Below are 793 nucleotides of genomic sequence, written 5' to 3' on the forward strand. Positions count from 1 at the left end.
AGTTCGTTGTGTGTGTGTGTGTGTGTGTGTGTGTGTGTGTGTGTATAATTTTATAAACAATAAGATCTTACTAATTTATAACATTTATAACAGGTAAAGCGGATGAAGATTCTGATGATGACGAGGATAACGAAGATAATGTTAGTCAATCTGATGATGACGACATCATCGATGATACATCTGAAGATCTTGATGAAGATGTCGCGGATGACGACGGCGACTTGCAAGATTTGAGCGATATCGATCTTGCAGATGTAGATGTAGATGATGAAGATCTAAGCGATATCGAGTTCAACGATTCCGAAGATGAAGAGACTGTAGATGACGAATTAATTTCGAGTTTGAATAAAAAGCTAAATTCGGAAAAGTGTCTGAAAAGTAAAAAGAAGAAAGGAATCGATAGCAATATATTCGTATCGGCAGAAAAGTTCGCTGAAATGTTGGAGGAACAAAATAAAACAAAGGGAAAGCACGGCGGTAGTAACGTTTTTAGCAGTAGTGACGGCGCTAGCGCAAAGCAAATAGATTGGGAAATGAAACGACATCAACGATTGAAAGGATCATTTGGGAAAAAGCGAAAGTTTGTTCAATTGTCTAATAATAATTGGGCTAAAAAATTCAAACGATGAATATGTAATAAACATATTTCATAAACAACTTTACATTTGATTACAATAAACTTTGATTTCCAATGACTTCTGTTTTATTTGAAGGTCATTCTAAACAATGAAATCTAAAACGAATAATATTTAATTACTAGTATATATATATATATATATATATATATATATGT

General features: G+C 32.9%; 1 protein-coding gene across 1 annotated transcript in view; it reads left to right on the top strand.

Annotated features, from left to right (window-relative positions):
* LOC105624285 (CCAAT/enhancer-binding protein zeta) overlaps window positions 1–692 on the top strand; it is a 3223-nt gene extending 2531 nt beyond the window's left edge. The window contains exon 4 of the mRNA XM_012205644.1: window positions 94–692. Within this exon, the coding sequence (XP_012061034.1) occupies window positions 94–629 (536 nt within the window). The 3' untranslated portion in view covers window positions 630–692. The remainder of the gene's footprint in view (window positions 1–93) is intronic.
* The last annotated feature ends 101 nt before the right edge of the window (window positions 693–793 follow it).

The sequence above is a fragment of the Atta cephalotes genome, assembly GCF_000143395.1.
Source record: "Atta cephalotes unplaced genomic scaffold scaffold00075, whole genome shotgun sequence".
In the NCBI taxonomy this organism is placed as follows: domain Eukaryota; kingdom Metazoa; phylum Arthropoda; class Insecta; order Hymenoptera; family Formicidae; genus Atta; species Atta cephalotes.